The sequence below is a fragment of the Crocuta crocuta genome, unplaced genomic scaffold (assembly GCF_008692635.1).
Source record: "Crocuta crocuta isolate KB4526 unplaced genomic scaffold, BGI_CrCroc_1.0 scaffold342, whole genome shotgun sequence".
NCBI classification, from domain to species: domain Eukaryota; kingdom Metazoa; phylum Chordata; class Mammalia; order Carnivora; family Hyaenidae; genus Crocuta; species Crocuta crocuta.
The window spans coordinates 339,004-357,393 of record NW_027532158.1 but is presented as its reverse complement, the minus strand read 5'-3'; the positions used below and the strand labels follow the sequence as shown (position 1 = coordinate 357,393).

The window sequence follows — 18,390 nt, the reverse complement described above, 5'->3', positions numbered from 1 at the left end:
ATTGAAGTAACTTGTACAGTAATGCCAAATGAGATAATTCATTAATAGGATCCTGAAATGAGAATAGAAAATGAACCTGTCCAGTTCAGAATGCATATTATTTGATGACTTTTTCTTCACTATTCTGATGATAACTGGTAGTAAAATAGATAACAAAGGAAGAGAGGGTTTAAAAGAGAAAATATGCGAGTTCATTATATTTTTGTAAGTCTACCTATAAAGCAATCTTATTTAAAAAGAAAAGTGAATTTACATGAAAACTAAAAATGTGTATTTGGAAATAAAAATTTGAGTGATAATTAGAGTATTTGTTACCATTCAGGTAGGAAAATAATAAATCCACAATATATATATCATTCACATAAGTAGAACCTTAACCCCAAAATGTTCATTTTTATACAGTATGTTAATATATAAATGAAACTCTCCCCCTGTCCTCTATATACACACATATTTCAGAAATGAAGCTGATCATTTTCTCCACAGTTGATAGGGTCATTTTTTCCCAAAATTTTCATATTTTAAAACAGCTTTTAAAATAAAACATTATTAAAACAATCATAAAATTACAAAAAGTTTCAAAGTGCCTTACAGATAACTGTTCTGAACTACTTGATAATAAACTGCAAACCTAGTGCCCCATCATTTCCAAATACTTTACTTTACTTTACTTTACTTCCAAATACTTTAGATACAAGAACATTCTTTTTGTTTTTAATTTTTTTTTTATAGTTTATTTATTTTGAGACAGAGAGATAGAGCATGAGTGGGGGAGGGGCAGAGAGAGAGGGAGACACAGAATCTGAAACAGGCTCCAGGCTCTGAGCAGTCAGCATAGAGCCTGATGCGGGGCTCGAACCCACGATCTGTGAGATCTGCCCTGAGCCAAAGTCGGACACTTAACCGACTGAGCCACCCAGGCACCCCTAGACACAAGAACATTCTTAAACCAAACCAAATAAAACCATCCAATTAGGAAATTTACATTGCTACATCTAATTCTGAGAGTCCATGCAAGTGTTACCAGTTATCCCAATAATTTTTTAGAGAAAAAGAATCAATTAAAAAATCACTGCTCTTAGTTATAATATCTTTTTAGTGTTCTTCAGTGTGAAATACCCCTCAGCTTTTTCTTGACTTTCATAATCCAATGTCTCTCAAAACTAATCCTTTAATGTAGCTCTGGTTTTAATTTATATTTAAATTCAAGGGATCTTTTTCTCTTAGAGAATGTCCAGATAAGGTATAAAGTTTTGCCACCATCTGTGAATAGTTATTCATGTGCTGTGTGTGGGTCCTTCGGCATTCTCACAAATATGGGGAATTTTTATTTATAAAGAACTCACCATTATCACTATTTATATGCTGTTATAGTACTTCCATGGAAACAATTCCTAAATTTCATTTAAAAAAACTGCTCTATCCTTTCATTTTCATCCTGACATATGTTTCCTGACTACACGTATGACCTTTTAATTACAGAAGCAAAGAAATAAGTGACAGTATTTTGTGAGTTTCTTTGGTTGTCAAATATAAATTTCCTTAACTTGAAATTATTTTCGTCCCTTGTCATGCCTTAGCTATTATGTATTAACTTAAAACCACCAGAGGGAGCGTGTGTGTGTGTGTGTGTGTGTGTGTGTGTGTGTGTGTGTGTGCATGTGTATGTTATATTATATGTAGGTTAAAAAATCAAGGCTCAGATATCAGCTATTGAGAGACTCATATGATTATAATATATGATATTTCATATAATTTTCAATGGGGAAAAGTAATAAAGTGACACAAAATGTCCAGGTCACAGAACAGATATTTCTAATCGTGAATCAATATATTACCATTCTTGTTTATTTAGTGAGTGCCAACTATTTGCCAGACACTGTTATAGGTGCTAAAAATCCAGCAGTAGAAAGAGAAAATATGTCTTCTTAACAGAGCTTATGTTCTCCTAAGAAGATCATCTCCAAGTAAACAGAGACAAAATAATTCAGAGGATCATAAATGGTATGAAGAAAATCAAAAAGAATAGTGAAATGGCATAGAGGCTAAGAAAGGACATTCTTATGTGATGTAATCAGAGAAAGCCTCTGAGGAGACAACATTTGAAGAAAGATGTGACTCAGAAAGAAGATCTAGCCAAACAAGCCAGTGAAGAAATGGGCAGAAGATATGAACAGACACTTCTCCAAAGAGGACATCCAGATGGCCAACAGACACGTGAAACGATGCTCAGCATCCCTCCTCATCAGGGAAATACAAATCAAAACCACACTGAGATACCACCTCACGCCCGTCAGAGTGGCTAAAATGAGCACATCAGAGAACTCTAGATGCTGGCGAGGATGTGGAGAAACGGGCACCCTCCTACACTGTTGGTGGGAATGTAAACTGGTTCAGCCCCTCTGGAAAACAGTGTGGAGGTTCCTCAGGAAACTAACAATAGAACTCCCCTATGACCCAGCAATAGTACTGCTAGGAATTTACCCAAGGGACACAGAAATGCTGAGGCATAGGAGCACATGTACCCCAATGTTCATAGCAGCACTCTCCACAATAGCTAAAACATGGAAAGAGCCTAAGTGTCCATCAACAGATGAATGGATCAAGAAGATGTGGTTTATCTATACCATGGAATACTACATGGCAATGAGAAACAATGAAATCTGGCCATGTAGCAACATGGATGGACCTTGAGGGTGTTATGCTGAGCGAAATAAGTCAGGCAGAGAAGGACAAATATCAAATGTTTGCACATATAGGAGGATGAGGTGAACTGACGGAGGAACAAGGGGGAGAAGAAGGGGGGAAATGGTGGGGGAAAGGGAGAGAGGCAAACCATGAGAGACTCTTGAATGCTGACAAAAACTGAGGACTGATGGATGTGTGAGGGAGGAGGGATGGGCATAGAGGAGGGCACTTGTGGGGATGAGCACTGAGTGTTATGTGGAAACTAATTTGACAATAAACTATTTGTAAAAAAAAAAAAAAAAAGATCTAGCCATGCAAGGTTTTGTGGGAAGAGAGCTCTAGATAGAGAAATAGCTAGTGCAAAAGCTCCAAAATGAAACAAGCTCATTTCTTTTTACTTTCCCTCAAAAATATATAATTAAGAAGATAATTTTGCTATGAGGAAAACTGTACCACAAAGCCTAAAAGTTTTCTTTTTAGTTATCTACTTTTTTCATATTTTCAACATCCTCAATTATTACACATAATCAAGACCCACTATTTCAGGGATTTTTAAGCAAATGTGCATCTGAGGAATTTAATTTTCTCATTTATATATTCCTTCTTAGAAGAATGATCATAAAGGAACAGTTTAAGATAGTTTATAATGCTAACTTGTATTTAGGAACAAATAATTTGTCCTGGAATCTGCATATATCAAAATGTCTTATATATCAAATATTAGTTTACTTAAAGGATACACATTTAATGTATATTATATTGTAATTCTTATACATTTTTACATTTTGCATAGATTGACTTTTAAGACAAAATGAAAAGAAGAGGAAATCACTGAGGACCCAATAAAAACTTCACATCTTATTTGTATCCTTGAGCTATCTTTTGTTGGAATAATTGTTATAAAACTAAAATTGCTTTTCCTAAAATTACATTTTTCCTTTATTTTCATCGGAAGTACAAAATAAAAGATAGTAGAAAGCTCTATGTATCTTAGTTACAGGTCTAGGTTGGTGATCAGAACATATTTTTTATAATACATAGTGAAAAAGTTTATTTTTATTCAAGATAAAACTTCATGCAATTCTCATTTTATAGACACCAAAGCTAAACTACAGTTCTCCACATTTTATGTGTGCCCTTGGTTCTTCAGATTTCTGTCTATAAGTTAAAAATAACATACCAGACTGGACATAATTTTGAAAATGACTTTTAAATGTAAAAACTATAACCCCTATACAACTTGTACATGCATACTGGACTGCCAAGGAGACCTAGTGTCATTTCTACACATCTTTACAATGTTTTTTTTTTTTTTAAATACCAAACATAGTTAAATCCATATTATCCTACTAATTTTAATTCTGTCTGATAGTGGGCCATAGTCTAAAAGCCTACAGAGTACCTCTGTACCAATTATAAGCAACATTACTCATTACTCTGAACGGTTAACACTGCTACCTCATATAAAGTCCATTATCAATCTATGGTCAGATTTTCATTTATATTTAAAATTTATATTTAAAAATATATACTTAACCCCCTGACAATCTGTGTCAGATTTATATTTCACATCAAAACCATTATTTGCAAGCAGAGGGGAAAGGATTTTCTTCCACATACTCAATATTTTCTCCTTGACCTAAATGTATACATTTAGATGAAGGGGGCAACTGCTCTTTCACTGTGGTTTGGCTTCCACTTAGCTGTATTTTCAGTCTATTTTAAATGTAGACATTTAAAGCATTAGGGATGGAAACATTGGCAACTAGCTGCATTTGCAGATTACTGCTAAACAAGTAACACTTCCAACCATATTTCCCATATTCCATCTTTGTTTACATCTCCAACCTGGGACATGGTGCTTTCCATAAGACCTATGTATAATGCTTTAGCTTAGAGAAAAGCTACTCAAAATTGCATACAGTGTCTAGTTAGGGAGACATTTTCTCCTTTGCATGTTGCCTCCTTATCTTCCACATATGGAGGAATAAACAGATGTTTTATCCCTATGTATTTTTTTTAAAATGGAATCATATCATTACTGATACTTTTTATATTTCATTGACAGAATTTTCATACATAATATATATAAAATATACTTGTAGGTATTATATTGATATACTGGTTTAAAAATACAATGAAATTCAGTCTAGCTAACTTAGGGAAAATATTTAAAAAGTAAAAAATAAAACTAAGTTTTGGTCCAGCAGAGGAAAGATCTCAAAGCCTGACTGTTGGAAAATTAATAATTGTATTCAATAATTTTCTGTAAGACCCCAGGAGGATAATAATAGCAACATAGTTCTTTCAATAATTGCAACATATGCAAGTCACACTGATTTATATGGGTAATAAATTACCCATTTTAAATAATTCTAGACTTTCAAAAGTATTTTTTCTATAAATACAAAATGCTATTACTAGACATAAATACAGGAAGGCAGGACAAAAGACACAGTTTATTAAACTAAACGTTGCATAAAATTTGGCGGATTAGTTCTTGCATAAAAATATCCTATGCTTTTATATAAACCAAATTTTAAATAGATTAGTAAAAAGAGACAATTTGAAAGAAGGTACAAAAATTCTGTCAAACCATTATAGGATATCCAGAAAAATTTTAATCAATTTTATGAAATATTTTTGCATGTTCTTGATTTAAAAACTGAAAACTATCACAGTCCATAAATTAACTTAGAGAATTAAGCAAATAGGTGAACATTTAGAAACTATTGATTGTTTTGAGCTATAAAAATGTCACCTTCATAAATGTTAATGAAGTAATTTTCTACTGTGTGTGTTCAGCTATCAGAAAAAGCTTAAATGGCTCTTTCTACTTTGACTTGCAATTATGCAAGTTTATAAAGCAGGATACATTCTTACTTAATGTGAATGTTTTATAGTTTACTGTACTTTTTAGGCTCTCAGAAAAAAACTGTAGAAAATTGTCAGTCAAATGGCTATACATAGCCAAAATAAAAATAGTTATTTTTCTCCTATTACTGAAAACCACAATTTAAAATTTAGAAAAGACACAGTCACTTACTTTGGTAGAGTTTTCAAATGATTTTCTCTTAACTCCAAGATCCGCAATTTGACAAGTCTGTAGAAGTGAATAAAAAAAATTCCTTCTTAATATTTCTCTATAAAATCATATTTCTGCGATAGAGTCAATTATGACTGTATCATCCAAACAACTAAGTCTGGACAACACATATTATGTTTACGGATTTTAAAGAATTATACAAATTGATTATAACTTGTATCAACATTGGACAATGACAAATATCATTTTACTAAAAATAAAGATCATTCAAAGATATCACTGGGTCCTAGTATTCTAAATTTCATGTTTTATAAATATAAATCACTGCTTTTGTTTAATTGTATGTAACAGATTACTAAATATCTACTTAATACCAGGTGCTGTATTCATGTGAACATGGTAATACTGTCCCTCAAGAGATTGTAAATGAACTTGTAAAGCAAATAGTATAGCATAGTCGTTAAAAGCTTGAGTTCTGTGGTCAGACAAATCTGGATGAAATCCAGACTCTTTCTTGTTCTATCGATTTGATATTGGGTGCACTAATCAACCCTTCCTAACTTAAGTTTCTTCATCTAAGTATCCTACTTTTCATATTTACCTGCTTGCTAAGTTCTATAGTGTGAGACACACTGTTGTTAAAATGTCTATAACTGAGCTTTAAAATGTACTCAGTTGAGGCTACTTTAGAACAATATTAATTGGTTTCTCTGAATTCTTGTTGTTTTGGGAATATTTCACTATTTGAGCTATTTCTCCTATATATACTGGGCCTTTAGCTATTCATCTAGGTCTCTTCCTCCTTTCTTTGCGTTTTGACTCCTATCAAGTTTCTAATTTAATTTTAATTTTAAAACTTCATTTCTATATGAAAAAAAGTGATTCAGTTATTCAGAGCACAAGTATATTGCTAGTAAGATTTCTGAAGCATTTATGTCTCAAATCTTCTCAACCTTTGTACTAGTATGAAGACATTTTGTGACTTCTTTTGCCTTTTAGAGGCACCAAATCTCAGGTTTTAGAAAGAAATTTAGTAATTATTTTTTCTTTTTAAATTGTTTAAGGTTTTATTTATTTATTTTTAAAGAGAGAGAGTGCAGGGGAGGGCCAGAGACAGAGAGAAAGAGAGGGAGAGAGATTAGAATCCCAAGAAGGCTCTGCACTGTCATCTCAGAGCTCAATGTGGGGCTCGAACTCATGAACCATGAAATCATGACCTGAGCTGAAATTAAGAGTCCAACACTTAAACTGACTGAGCCACTCACATGCTCCAAATTTAGTAATTCTTTTATTACACCATCCAGAAGAAGGTTAAACATCTTTTTAGATTATAATAATAAAGTAGAATATATTTTGGCAAACAACTTACACAAAATTAAATTCTAATTCCTAGTGTTTTTGGTTTTGGTATTATGTTTTCTGTCGGCCCAAATCTCTTCCTTCACATGAGGACTACTAAAAGAGAACTGAGAAAAATACAAGACATGAAAGTATGGTCTAGGTTGATAAATGTTCTCTGTTTTGATAAATCAAAAGTGTATTTGTGTTGGTGTAGTCAGTATCAGAGGACAGAAATAGTTTATATGAACAAATTGTGAAGTGTCAATTCATTAGAAACTAGGTAAATGCTCTTTTGAGGACCTGTGAATTTTAAAAACAGTCCAAGTATATTGTGTTCATAGGTGTATGATATCATAATCTGCAAAAGTAATGGGATTTGGGAAATGCTGACATGCTCTCTGCGTATAAAATGAGGCTGTTACATGTTAAGGGATTTAAAAAACTGAGGTTTTTTAAAAAATGTTTGTTTGTTTATTTATTTTAGAGAGAAAGAGAGAGAGAAGCAAGAGGAGGGACAGACAGAGAGGGAGACAAAGAATCCCAAGCAGGCTCTGCATTGTCAGCACAGAGCCCAACATGGGGCTAGAACCCACAAAGCATGCTACCATGACCTCAGCTTAAATCAAGAGCCAGAGGTTTAACTTACTGAGCCACCCAAGCACAACTCTACTGAGTTCTTAACACCAACAGATAGGTGTTGAGTTATACTCAATTTATTATTTGTATGATTTCAAAGGTGATCACTTAGAAAAATTCAAATGATAATAAATGAAAAATAACTTTAAAGATATATTTTATATATAAAAAAGAGTGCATTGTTGAACACTTGGAAAACACTGAAAAATATTAAAATGAAAATAAAAGTTATCCAAATTTCGCTTCCAAAGAATCAGTCTTTTAGCTCACTCATCTTTTATATTAAAATTAGTGAAATATAGTTTATATATTTTATTATAATATGCTCCTAACCATAACATCATAGGAATTATAAAAGTATTTCCCAAAACCAGATTATAAATTGACATAGTATTATCATATGGATGTATCATAATATATTCAATTAATCTCCTAGACAGATGTATGCTTTCACTTCTTTCACATTGTAAGTAAGGACAAATATCCTTGCCTATAAATCTCTGTGTGGTATCTGATGAGGATATCATACACTTCTAGAAATAAATTACAAAGGCAATAGTAACAAATATCAAATCTTTTAAAACACACTGGTCTGCCTGAAGGTCATAACATTCTGCAATTCTATCAGCGGTATGAGAGATTATCTTTTTCCTTATACTCTATAAACAGTTTTTATATGATGGAATACAAAGCTCTTTTTGTCATTTTAATTTTATTATTTTTATCATTTGTGAGCATAAACACTTCATGGGGTCGCTGGCAATTTGTACATTTAATTATGAATGGCTTGTGCTATCATGTACCCATGTTTTTTCTTCTAATGAGCTCTTTGTCTTCATCCTCATTTGCATGAATTCTTTTATATGTTAGGGATATAATCTGCTTTCCATATATGGTGGCAATGTTTTCTCAGTTTACTGTTTTACCTTAATTTTAAAATATTTTCTGATAGGGGCGCCTGGGTGGCTTAGTCGGTTGAGTGTCCGACTTTCGCTTAGGTCATGATCTCGCGGTTCGTGGGTTTGAGCCCTGCGTCGGGCTCTGTGCTGACGGCCAGCTCAGAGCCTGGAGCCTGTTTCAGAGTCTGTGTCTCCCTCTCTCCCTGACCCTCCCCTGCTCACGCTGTCTCTCTCCTAGAAATAAAATAAAAGTATTAAAAAAAGTACTTTCTGATACTATTTTATTTGAAATGTATTTATATAGTCAGACCTATATTTTCCTTTGCTTCTAAACTGTAGAGGTATTTCCCAGCCCAAGGGCCATAAATACTAATGTGTGCTTTTTTCCAGATATGCTCTCATTTTTTTCTATTTAACTCCTTAATTCACCCAGAATTTATTTGACTATTAATGATATCTAGAAACCTAATTTTACTTAATTTTGTGCAAAATATTTTGTTATTTATAAAAATGAACAAATAATAATGAATACTATCTTTAATCCCAATTGTCACTTTTGAAGCCTCACCTACTGGTGCTGGTAACATACTTACCTATGATGAAATAAAATTTAAAGTTCTTATTCTTACCTTCCAAAATTTGCTGGAAGAAATTCAAGAAAGGCGTCATTCAGGTAGAGCTGGGTCAGATTTAGAAGCTGTGTGAAGCCATCAGGGAGTCTAGAAAGGAGTTAAAGGTTTAGTCACTGCATCAATGTTGCCATAGAAACAGAACAAAAATATATATCTCTAAGGAGAGAAAATAGACGTGCAATACATTTTTCAACTCTCCTTTGGTATCATAGTAATGGGAGAATTTATTGAGCATGTTGTTACAGCTTGAAAATTTTGCTTGTTATTAAAATAAATGGCATTCACCCACCTCTACGCTGCCCTCCTATGCTGAGATTTATGTCACCATGACATCCTCTCTTCCTGTTGCGCTAACCTCATGCACACCAGTGAGATATTTTTTTATAGAAATTTCAAGTTGTATGTCCTGTTTTGCAATTTTAAATTTAATATTCTTTCTTAACAGAATATTCACATTTATAGTCAGGCAAGGGTATCTCCTTACTCTTTCACTAAATCATTAACATGTATCTCTATTGCACTGGTGACTAAAGTTGCCCAAATGGAAAGAAGAAGCATTCTGTCCCCCTAAGCGATAATATATGTGCATTGTAATTTAACTTTGTGCAATTACTTCTTAACAAAAATGACCAAGAAGATTGAAATAAATATACAGAACCTTAAAGGCTTTAAGAGGCATTAACAGAGTTGAAGAAATATCCTTTGTGAAAATTTACCATTTGGATGAAATAATTATTTGCAATATTTAAATATTTTTCACCAGAAAGATTTAACTCAAGGATTTTCCTGGAGACTTTTTCTTAGCAGACAATTTAATTTTTTCCTATGATTAAATTTCTATTTAAAGATCTTAATGACTTTATCAATGGTCTAGACAAGACTACGTTCTTTAATAAAATACTTCTCAATAGTGTTCAAATTTGCCTTCTCCTCAAATTACAGCCTATCTCCCTCCTTGCATTTACTGACATAATTATTTACAGAGCTGACTATACTCACTGCTTCTTATTACCCCACAAGCCATGGTTTTCTGGCATCTACCCCAACTCTATTACTGAAACTTCACTTGCCAAAGCCTCCAATGGCCTCTAAGTACCAAGTCCATTAACTTCATTTCATTTCATATCCAGCACTGCCTAGCAACAGTTGTCATTGATTTTTCTCTCCTTCTTGGCTTCTAGTACACCCTTTTTCTATTTCCCTTCCTCCCCTTTCTGGGATACTCTGGGTTTCATTCCATGGTTTCCCTTCCTCTGCCCAATCTCTTGTTATGAAAAGTTATATATCTAAAAGAATACATATGCATCCACGACATCATTTAATAAATAGAACTTGTGCCTTTAAGCCCTGAAACCCCCAACTACCTCATCCTATTTGTCCCTCAAATTCCCAAATGATTCTTATTAATCTGCTTTCTAGTTTTACTATACCTCCTTAAATCCTAAAAAAAGTGTGGTCTTTGCATGTTTTTAAACATTATATAAGTCGAATCATACAACGAATACTTTCCTGAAACTTTTAAAAGTTAGCATTAACATTATGAAATTCACCCATTTTGAGGTCAAGAATGACTGATCACCATCATATAGTATTCCATTGTATCACTACAATTTATTATTCTCCTGTTAATGAACATTACAGATGTTTGTAGTTATTACATTATAAACATTGTTTCTGCAGATATTTTTTAACATATGTCCTGGGGTATAGAGATTACTTAAGTTACATCCCTCATCATAAGAGATTAACGTGCCTCAGGAACAGCCCTCAACCAATGACTAGCAAGACTATAAATTCCTCAGTTCCTTCATCTACTGTTTGACAACTCTGTGATAGGTGTTTTATGCTGTTTCCCAGAGCCCCTCAGAAAGATTAAGGTCCAGTTGTCCATACTAGTAAATAGTTTGATAACATACCCTCAACAAGTATTTCTTGAGACCAGCTCCTAAATATACTGTTTGAATTCTTTTCTAAACACCTGTTTCTGGGGAATCCAAACTAAACACAATTAATATTTTTACATTATTTTGTAGGAATTCTTTATACAGTTAGGGTACTATTTTTATATTGATTGTTTTTACTGTAAATATCTTGCTCCTCGTTTTCTTGTTTTTTGGGGGGTGCACAAGGGAGTGAGAGGCAGAGAGAGAGAGAGAGAGAGAAGAGGGGCTCACCAAAATGGGACTCAAGTTTTACCCAAAGTGGAGCTTGTGTTCACCCAAAGTGGGCCCTGAGCTCACCCAAAGTGCAGCTCGAATTTACCCAAAGTGGGGCTCATGTTCACCCAAAGTGGGCCTGGAACACACCTGAAGTAGGGCTCATGCTCACCCAAAGTGAGGCTTGAGCTGCTGAGTCAAAGTCAGATAATTTTTAATGACTGAGCCACCCAAGTGCCCCCAGTTTGTATTTTAAAGTTGGATTGTTCTTATATGACTTCATAGAGTTTGTTTCCATAAATTTTCCCTTAAAGATGGGTAGGCTTCATAAAAATAGAAAAAAAAAGGGCAGGGAAAGAGAGGGGGTTTTATAGAGGTGAGCATTCACCTTAGAGGAATGGGAAAGGGAAGATGAGCTCTAGAGAAAATATTTTATGTACAAGATATTAGGAGTTAATATTTGAGAATATCAGTAGGGGGCAGGATTTAGAAGGTACTAAATGCTTAACTCCAAGGTTTGAACCCTATCCTATAGGATTAAAAGGGTCCAAGGGAGATCATTGTTTTTCTCTAAGTTATCTTTTGTTGTAATACATTAGCTCATATCCAGATAGTACAGTAGTTTTTATGATAATGGTACAGATGCTCAATAGATTTCAATACACATGTAATTACTATATTACTTTAATGTCCTTATTGTTCCTGTACTTATTGGAAAGAAGGTATCATTTATGAGATTTTAAAATCCAACATTAATTCACATAAAACAAGAGTGTTGAAACCTTTGATCTAATAATTTACTTTAACATTGTAGTTATTAATACATAAAAAGGCTTTAAAATGCTAATTTTCTCATTATAGGGACAATTTGAACTATCCAGCTTCCCTTAGTCTACTATTCTGCATATGTATGTGCCCTAAATGGTATTACATTATACTATTCTTTGATCAAAAATGTATTTCTTTATTGCTGCTTCTCTGGCAAAGGTGTTTTTTTTTTTTTTTATGCTGCAGGAAAATCTGGTTTCTCATACAGAACACTTCTTTAAGAATTTAAGAATTGACCACACTGTGCAGATTCCAATTGCAAATCTGGACTGTTAAACATAAGTTACATGAAGAAACAGAATACAAAGTAAGATAGCTTATTTTCAGCCTAGTTATAAACAAAGATGTGTTGACATTTTGTATCAAGCCTTTCTTTCTAAAGAATGTAGAGTTAAAGTGTGTACTTATACAGTATGTCTTATTTAATACTATATGTATTTTTATTTCAATTTACTTCAATAAGATTTAGATTTAAATCTGTGTTTAGATTCAAATTAATGTCTTCTTCCTCACTTTCTTTGGAGAATTCTACTCATAGATCTAGCAAAATTCATACCAATTCTTTATACCGAATTACTTATACAAATGGCTTATACCGATTGCCTTGTACAAGTATTGGGCATTTTTTATTCCTGGGATAAGTAATGAGGACAATGAATTTTAAAATTTTCCTGAGTCATCTAGTATTGCAGTTTGAAAACATACTATTTGAAAATTATATAAAGGCAGAAGGTATGCTAAAGAAGAAATTGAATTTTATTTATTTTTAATTTTACGGTACAACTTTGTAGCTTCTAATAGAGACAATGGCCTCACTTATCAATATTACCATTTCCAGAGGAATGTATAAGGGGTGATGAAGAAGAAGATATTCCCTAGCAACTAGATAAACTTGATGAAGATGACAATAATGGATTGTCTTTACCCTTTATCCAAATTGATAGAACTTTTATCCAAGTTCTTCAATTGAATCTAACATTTTACCCTGAGTTAGGGAGCTCACAATAATGAAACGATGTTACTATCCAAAAGTAACTGATGGTTTTCCACATCTGATTAATATAAAGAATTCAAGAAGAAATATTTGGGATGCCTGGGTGGCTCAGCTGGTTAAGCATCTGACTTGAGCTCAGGTCATGATCTCATGATCTGTGAGTTCAAGCCCGTCATCAGGCTCTGTGCTGACAGCTCAGAGCTTGGAGCCTGTTTCAGATTTTCAGATTCTGTGTTTCTCTCTCTCTCTGCCCCTCTCCCACTCCCACTTTGTCTCTCAAAAATAAAGGTTAAAAATTTTTTTAATTAAAAACATTAAAAAGAAGGAATGTTTTATGTATATTGGCAAATAATTCTCTACTAAAGAAACACATTCATTTTATTAATCACTTAAATTAAAAGTGACATATTCAAACTACTAAAAAGAAAACATAACATAGCAGACACCCATATCGTTTAGTGGTTGAGCACATGGACATTGGTGTTGAAGACCTGGGTTTGAATCACAGTTCTTTCAGTTGTTACTCCTGTGACCTTTGTAAATCCTTGTAAGATTCAATTTCCTTATTTGCAAAATGATGATGCTACTATCCACTAGCAACCAGAGTTGGTCTCGTGATTAAATGATTATCTGCTCTATGGTAAGAACTCACTAAATGAGGGCAATTATATTACTTGTCCTTGGTATTACTTTTCTTCTGATGTTTCAATATTATCTAGAATACTAATTTAAATACTTTTATTAATGCTACCTTTACTGTTAGAATAGGCAAATTAAAATTGGTCACCAACCTCTTTCTTCCAACACTTTTTTCAAATTACATTTACTTTAGAAGTTAAATGAAAACCTATTTGACCCCTGATAGAACAGTTAAATCAAATTACACTATAAGTCTTATAAACTGTGATTAAGAAGTCAATGTAAAATCTTCTCTAACTGAAAAGATACTTTACATCTAAATATTTTATACATTGTAAAATTATAAAATATAACTGTATTACAGTATATTTGAAATATAAAGGGAAAAGAAATATATTGCACATAATTCTACTTTCTTAACACAGCTATCATTATGATTTTACGTACTTCCTTTTTTAATTTTTTATTATTTTTTAATGTTCATTTGTTTTTCAGAGACAGGGTGCAGGGAGGGGCAGAGAGAGAGAGAGAGAGAGAGAAAATTAGAAGCAGACTCCAGGCTCTGAGCTGTCAGCACAGAGCCTGATGTGGGGCTGGAACTCACGAACCATGAGATCATGACCTGAAGTCAGATGCTTAACCGACTGAGTGACCCAGGTGGCCTCATTTTAAATATTTCTAATCTATTTTCCAATTAAATGTTTTAACATCATTGCAAAATAGTATTATGACTTCTCTTCAAACTAGGGCATTTTTGAGAGTTAAAAATGAGCTATTATTAATCATGTCGCATCAAGAGGTATAAATTGGGATGACTTGAGCAAACAGGGACATATGGCTACCCTACATATAATCTTTGTATCCATCCAGTAGATGTACCATAATTTATTAGCAATGTCCTTATTGTTATGCATTAAAATGTAGCTTTTAACTTAAACCAAAATCAAATGCTTCTTCAGAATTGGTGAAATTCAGCAAAAGGATCCCAAGCATTTAGATACTATCTTCATATGTTTCTATCTGTACAAAGGTGTACAGATAATGTTTACCTACTTCATAAGGTTACTGTAAAGATGAAAATGAAATCATGTCTCTAAAAGCGTGAGACGTGATAGACTCTCCATGAATGTTGGTCCATGCTTTTCTTATTAAGTAGTTGTTGTTCTCAACTTTCTCATGGCAATTTTCACCAATGACTTAGTTAAGGCATTTAGACTATAGTATATAATTCACATCTAAAACTAAAACTAAGATGATACTACTGAAATCTGTAACTTTTATACTCCAGGGTCTTCATGACTTACTACGTCATAGAAATCTTGAGTCAAAGAAAATGAACAGAAAATCTTGGTGAAATTCTGAAGCAGGGAACTATAATAAACATGCACAGATTCCTGACCCACAGGAATTGAGATATGATAAATACGTATTGTTTGAGCCAATAAACTAATGATAATTTCTTACATGGCATTAGAAAACAAATCTGGTCTTGGGATTCTGCTGTAGTAAATTCCTAAAAAGGTGGAGTGGCTTAAGAACCACTTCGTGGTCAAGAAACTGAACAATGAAAAATAAAAGAAAAAGAAACTAAACAATGGTTGAAAGATATCCTAGAGAAAGCCTCACTTTCCTTGAATAGATTGAAAGTAGAACCCTAAACTTTAGGTAACCTGTTGGGGAGAATTCAAAGGAAAATGAAGAATGGGCTATTGGAAACTTCCCCAACCTGATAAAGGACATGAATGAAAAAACAAGTAATAATAACACATAATGGTGTAAGTCTGAATGCTTTCTCCCTAAGTCTGGAAACAAGGCAATGTCTCTTTTAAATTATTTTATTCAACATTGTATAGGAAGTCAAATCCAGGGCAAAAAGGTGAGAAAAATAAATAAGTAAATACATAAATAGCACAGATATTGAAAATGATGGAAGAAAAACCCTGTCTACATTCAAAGGCAACATGACAGTCTACACAGGAAACCACCCCAAATCTACATAATATCTACTAGAATAAGTGAATTTAGTGAGGTTTCAGGATATAAGATTCATAAAGAAAAACTGATTATATTTATATATACTAACAATAAACAATTGAGTAATGGAACAATCCTTTGCAACTGCACAAACACCATGAAATACTGGGAGCTAGATGAATGAAACATATACAAGATTTGTATGTTGAAATCTACAAACCATTGATAAAAGAAATTTTAAAAGATCTAAGTAACTATAGATCTATAAAAATCTAAATAACTATTCTCAGGAATAGGAATATCCAATATATTTGATATGCTAGTTCTGTCCAAATGAATTTACTGAGTCAATGTAATCTCTATTAAAATTTCAGAAGGATTTTATATTTTTATGGACATTTGTAAGCTGATTATAAAATTTATAAGAACAAAAGGTATAGACAGCCCAAGTAATTTTGATAGAGAAGAACATAGTTAAAGGATTCACATCCCTTGATTGTATGAATTGCCATAAAGTTATAGTAACTAAAACAGTATGAAATTGATATAAGAACAGGCATATAGATTAATGTACAAAATATTGAATTCATAAATGGATCCGAACACATATGGTCTGTTGGTTTACAAAAAATGGTACTCAGGTAATTTTATGGAGAAAGGATAATTTTTTCAGCAAATGATAATGGAACAATTGGATATCCATATGCAAAGAATCAAACAAGTAAGCAAGCAAACAAACAAAAAAACCACAGAAATAGGACCTCCACACTTTGCACGTATGTAAAAATAAGCGTTAAATAAAGCATAGACCTAAGTGTAAAGCCTAAACTATAAAAGTTCTAGAGGAAAGCATAGAGAAAAATATTTATTACTATGATTTTGGCAAAGATCACTTATATAGGAAGAAGCATAAGACAATAAAAAATTTGTAAATAGTACTTCATCAAATTAAAAACTTTTCTTTGAAAGTCACTATTTTAAAAATGAAAAGATAAGTCATACAATAGGAGCAATTATTTGCAAACAGAAGAGTTTTAGCAAGAATATATAAAGAATTCTTATAATTCAATAACAAAAGACAAGTCAATAAAAATAAACAAGAGATTTGAACTTTTACTGAAGAAACAATTGTAAATAAATAAATGAAAACATGTTATTTGGATATTAAAAATATAAATTCAAACTACAGGAAAACACCATGATGAGACATCATATCTACTAGTCTGGGTAAAACAGAAAAAACAATTGATAGTGCCAAATTCTGATGAAGATGAAATTCTAATAAACTGCCAATGAGAAAGATAATAGGATTGCTGTTTTGAAAAACAGTAGGAAAATGTCTTGTAAGATTAAACATATATGCACCATACTACCCAGTATACTAGTTTTAGGTTCTTAGGCATTTACTCAACAGAAGTGAAAATATATGCTTGCACAAAAAACCAATAGATAAATAAATTGCAGTATTTCTGTACAATGGAATACTACCTAGAAATAAAAGGGAATGTAAGACTGATTCTTGATCCAATGTAGATACATTTCAAAGTCACTGTGTATGTAAAAAAAAGTCAGACACAAAAGCATGGTATCATTTATGAGTATAGAAATCTCTAACCATGAGTATAGAAATCAGAGAAGTGGATGACTGAGTTAAAGGAACTTTTTGGGGAGATGAAAATAGTCTATGTATCTTATTATGGTGGTGGTGTACAACTAGAAAGGTGAGTTTTACTGTATGTAAATGATACTTAGAAAAAAACTTTACAATACTAAACTACTTAAATTGACTTTTGTATTGAGTAATTTTTTTATTAATTACTTAATGATTTCAGTGTTAGGCATTTTTTTGATGAAATAGGACATATTCATTAATCTTTTAAAAGGTGAAACATGGAAAGAATTCAGAGACCTAGCCAGTCAAACCAGTCTTTAAGTTTCTTAAAGATATAAATCATCATCTAATTTCCACTCCCAATGACCCAATCATGATTCCTAAATAAGATGAGCTATTAGAATTAAAGAACTAGAAGTTAAAACAATTCATCATTTGCCCTGAATTGTCACTCAAGTCAAGGACTTGGTTGCAGTCTTGGTGTGAAAAGTTAGTAATGTTTATTTTTTGTTGAGAAAATTGCATTCTGGTTTAAAAGTATTGGAAAACTGTTTTCACAGGTTTTTTTTTCCTTCCTTACTCCACTTTTAAGGTAGAAAAGTTGTTATCTTACAAACACATCTTACCTCTTGATGTTCCACACTTTCTACTAAAGGCCTTAAATTATTTCATAAACCATTCACTGTAAAGATCTCCATCTAAACTTCTGTCTCCTTCTTTTATATTCTGTTTCTAGTCTTATCTACAGCCTCTTTTCATGATCTATAGAGAAACCATCCTTGTTACTACCTCTTCTTAGCTGTATTGATGAAAAATCTCCCTTCAAACTCCCTTTGATAAACTTCCTTCGTCTTCTAAAAACCACTCCACTCATTAAATGACTTTCTAGTGGGTTTCAGTTTTTCCTAGTATCCCCAACTTCATACAGACAGAAGACTCGGGTTT

The 18,390-nt window shown here is 32.6% G+C and overlaps 1 protein-coding gene across 3 annotated transcripts in view; it reads right to left on the bottom strand.

Annotated features, from left to right (window-relative positions):
* Positions 1 to 18,390, bottom strand: part of LRRC7 (leucine rich repeat containing 7) — a 561,823-nt gene that overhangs the window by 257,364 nt on the left and 286,069 nt on the right. For all 3 annotated transcript variants that reach the window (XM_077776423.1, XM_077776421.1, XM_077776422.1), the window contains exons 9-10: positions 9,240 to 9,329; positions 5,735 to 5,791 (exon numbers count right to left, since the gene is read on the bottom strand). In XM_077776423.1, the coding sequence (XP_077632549.1) occupies positions 5,735 to 5,791; positions 9,240 to 9,329 (147 nt within the window). The remainder of the gene's footprint in view (positions 1 to 5,734; positions 5,792 to 9,239; positions 9,330 to 18,390) is intronic.